This window comes from Etheostoma spectabile, chromosome 6 (genome assembly GCF_008692095.1).
Source record: "Etheostoma spectabile isolate EspeVRDwgs_2016 chromosome 6, UIUC_Espe_1.0, whole genome shotgun sequence".
NCBI lineage: Eukaryota > Metazoa > Chordata > Actinopteri > Perciformes > Percidae > Etheostoma > Etheostoma spectabile.
The window spans coordinates 25,124,724-25,129,131 of record NC_045738.1 but is presented as its reverse complement, the minus strand read 5'-3'; the positions used below and the strand labels follow the sequence as shown (position 1 = coordinate 25,129,131).

The window sequence follows — 4,408 nt, the reverse complement described above, 5'->3', positions numbered from 1 at the left end:
CAATCCCTCCTGTAATCCCTCATAAAACAAATATCCATCCACTTAAACCATTCATGTGGTCTACATAAGTGCCTGAATACAGTAAAAAATAAAATCTAAAACACTCCAAAAATAAAAAAACAGATCAATTGATTCATTCATTCATTCTGGGGAATCCATTTTAAAAATGATCGCCAAAAGAAATCCCCCAATGTTTGTATATCTGTCTTGTCCAATCCTATACCCTGCATGGAACCGTTATAGGAACCATGCTTATCTTCTCTTTAAATGCCTCTTCCTCCCACCTCCTCACCCTCCCCCTGTGTGTTCTGGGCCACTGGGGCTGGCAGCCTCCACCTCTGGCAGCCGGGCAGCGTGGCCAGTTCAAACCGGCCCTGGCACTGGACTGGCTGACTGGACCCGCTGCGGGCTAGCTGGCGGACTGAAGGCTGGAACTCAAAGGCAGTTGGCTGGCTGGCTGGAAGGATTAGACTGGCAGTGTGGGAGGTGGACTACCGTGCTGGGCGGCTGGCTAGCTTGTGTGCTAGCTGGTCAACTGGCAGCCCAGCTTCACTGTGTGTCCACATGGCGGTTTTGGCCGAGATTAGGAGAACAGGGCAGAGCCTCACACACTCGCACCATCCCAAACATAGCAGTGAAGAGACTGGCTCGCATTAGAACTCAATCTCCAAATTACAACAATTTCTTGTGGTCTGGCTTTGGAGCAGACGTACATAGTTCATAGAGTATTACTCAAGAGCACTTCTAAAATGATAGGAGCCACTCCTTAAGCTGGGAAAGTCATTTACCCAGCAACACTCATTGCAGTAAAATTCAAACTATTTTAACTGGTTTGTTCCATACTCATACTTAGAGCCGGTGATCGACCTTTGGCAAACAGGAAAAGCACATGTGCATTTAATTACTTTAATTACGGCTACATGTCTTTAAGGTGATTCGGTACACTCCATGGCCAACTCATTGTTCATTTTATTAGTTTCACCTGAGCTTTTCCTGCTATGACTTCCTGCTTGTAGAAACTACACCATTTAACCCTATCTACTTTTTCCTAGCCGACAGGTTGACATGTCATAGTAGGAAAACCACGGGTGTATTCAAAACCATTACTGATGGCTGCATTCCACTTAGGAGAGGCCCGGCTATTGTGCATGCTGACATACTGAAATAGCTCACTGGGAAACTTGATGGAATTGAACCATCGTTAAGGTGATTAACTTCAGCTGTGCTTTTCCTACTATGCCAAGTCAAAAAAGATCTATTAAGACCAGTTTAGTGTGTTAGTTTGCGCGACTAAGATTGACTCTACTATTAAGGTTGAAGTAAGGTAGACGTTTTAAACGGGAAGTATTGGTTTTAACCTCCGTGGTGAGTTCACCCCATGATCTATAAACACACTGGTTGTCAAATTAAGAGTGGTTCCAAAATCCAATTCAGAGAAGCTCAAATTTTATCGTAAGATGTATCGTAAATACCCATGCAGACAAGTAAAAGCCAGTCACCAGAACCGTTTTCCTTCACCATTTAAACGCTAACTACCGTTTTTGTCCCTGGAACCTATTTTCTTATGTTTTGTGTCTAACTGTCTGATGGGAACAACAATCTAAACATAATAACATCTGCAAAATTGCATTTGCTTAAGCCACTAGACTCCATTTAGACTCTATTTTCAAATACACTTCATTCAAAGTAAAACAAAATGAAACTATGGAAAGACCTTTTGGGTTGTCCTCCACTTTCCCAACCATCACAACTGTAGTTTTGGTTTACCGATTTACATACAAAAATATGTTGGCTCTATACACATTAAAGGTATTGTTTTTTAAATGGAGTCTGGTTGGTTGAATTCAGAGCTGTTTCTGGTTAAGCAGGAAGATCTTAAAGAGGTGTTGAAGGTCTATCTCTGCAGGGAGCCTTTGCATAGTGTTGTCACACACTTAGACTATTAATCTGAGCCTGTCAACGGCAAAAACAGAAAATTGACGATGCACACTTGCCCCATAGGGTCTCAGTCCAGTCTGTGGCTGATAGTCATAGCGTTCAATACTGGACCAATTTCAAAGATGGTTTTTCCTGTCTGTCACATAGGCAAATAGGATCCAGGTTTAAAAATGGTAGTTACCCTTTAACTCCCATTAATTAGAAGGTGATCCGACCCAAATATATTGTAGGAAGGGAACCCAAAAATACCATTAACTTCATCTAATAGCCTGCCATTTCAACCTCGCACACAGTTCACAGCCTTCTATAGGATTTAAGGCAGAGAACTTCAACTTCCTGCAGTCGCTGTCTGTCAGCTGCTCGTATTCTTCGCCTTCTTCTAAAATATTAAAAACCTCCAACAAAAAAACCAAAGATGTTACAAATGATGTGTTGCTCCATTATTTCTGAGACCAGAAGGGTCGGCCAGTTTCACTCAGACATTCTGTCCCATAGACCAGCAACCGTGTCCACCGTTGGGACATTTGTTTACAAATGTTGGTTGCTCTTGTCATCATACCAACTGCTATAATAATTATGAATCATATTTCTGTACATCAGTGCCTCTGTGTCCCAACCGGCAGCAGCAGATGGCTGCCCACCAATAGCCGGGGTCCGTCTATTTTAAAGTTTTGTTTTTTTTCTCTGTCGCACAAAATGCTTGCTCTTGGGGGGGGGGGGATTTGCTGGGTCTTTGTAAATATAGAGCGTGGTGTGAACGCAAACCCAACCAAATGAGAAATGCAACCCTAGGTGGGAGGAAGTTCCAGTCTCTTCCTGCAGATAAGTGCTGCATACGTTTTAAATGAAGTCCACGCAGGAATGAATGGAATGGATGGGATATGCTCTTTGAGCTATGTACGGCTGGCAGTATAAAAATGTTTTGCAGGACATTTTGAGTTTTCTTGTCAGTGGATTAACAGTGATGAACAGAATGTACTGGGGGAATGATTACAGTGTTTACAGTACGTTATAAAAAGGCACGAATGTTTGCAATTAATCATAGTAACATTTCTTTACAATGGGATTAAGCTTGACCTGCTACTGCATTTAGGAGCTTAGTCTGAAAGTGTTTTAGAACAGTTCTGTGTGTGTGTGTGTGTGTGTGTGTGTTGTTGTGTTGTGTGTGTGTGTGTGTGTGTGTGTGTGTGTGTGTGTGTGTGTGTGTTTTTTATGTGACTTCAAGTCTCAGTTGAATGACTAATTGTTGGTTTGTTTGTCTGTCTTTTCTCATTGCAGACCGCTTCACAGTGTACCGTCGGTAAGAATCCTCAGACAACTGGGGAATAAGTAGTGAACTGTGTTGTGTGTGTGTTGTTTGTGTGTGTTTGTGTTGTGTGTGTGTGTGGTGGTGTGTGTGTGTGTGTGTGTGTGTGTGTTTCCCTGCCATCATAAGGGTTTGTGAATAGCCTTTTTTTTTTTTGTTTTTAATCTTGAAAATACACATTGTATGTTGGAATGACCAATGATTATTATTTCAACCATGGGTTTGTAAGCGGACACGTTATACCACCACCCCCGCCCCACCCCGCCCCCCGCCCCCCCCCCGTCCCCCCCCCCCCCCCCCCCGCCCCCCCCCCGTTCCTGTCTTTAGAGCCAAACTTATATGGGTAGAGAGCTCACACACTCTTCACACACTCTATGCTCTCCCTTTTCCTCTACACCCTTCCTGTAGCATACTGCATGTGTGTGTAATTCTGCTCTGGGATAACAGTTCCATACGGCAGGAAAAGTTCACGGAGGCCCAGTCGGGGCTCCTCCCAGATGTGTGCCACTGTTTGCCCCAGGCATACATCTGGAGGGGAGACCACAGAGGGCAAAAGGGGAGCTGGTCTCTTTTCCGTAGGGGAATTTTGTAAAGCATCACCAGGCGAGCTATTTATGTAAAACTCCAGCTGTCTAATCAGCTGGGATCCCAAAGTGAAGCTGTTTCAGCGAAGATCCATCACCGCAGTCATCACACTGGACTCTAATACCTGTGTTCTTCCTGTGATTTATAATAATTACATAGGCCATCTGTGTCCCTAACCCTATCTGTGCCTGTAATCTATAAAGTATAAATTACACATCATAACGCGCCACAAAACTCCATCCCTGTATTAATCTGGTTGTGTTTTCCACTGCTGAGATCTTGGCTCATAGTGGCTAAACATAGGTTTACAGGCTGGAAACCAGCCGGCAGTCTAGCCAGTCTGGGATATTTTTAGCGACGTAGCCATGTTTTGATAGTTTTGCAATTACTAATTATTATCATAACCGATGGGCCGGAGTTATGAACAGAGTTGTTATAACGTAAAGCACCCTCTCCTGCTCTCTGTGCATTGTTTGTAGAGCTCGTATTATGCTCTTTTTCAGATTCATGATTGTGTTTAGAGGTTGTACCAGAATAGGAAACACCATATTTTTGTACTGCAAATTGCTGCAGCTCCTC

The 4,408-nt window shown here is 43.5% G+C and overlaps 1 protein-coding gene across 1 annotated transcript in view; it reads left to right on the top strand.

Moving 5' to 3' along the window:
- cdk14 (cyclin dependent kinase 14) overlaps positions 1–4,408 on the top strand; it is a 205,066-nt gene that overhangs the window by 142,037 nt on the left and 58,621 nt on the right. The window contains 2 exon segments of the mRNA XM_032517690.1: positions 3,217–3,233; positions 3,236–3,267. Of these exon segments, the coding sequence (XP_032373581.1) occupies positions 3,217–3,233; positions 3,236–3,267 (49 nt within the window).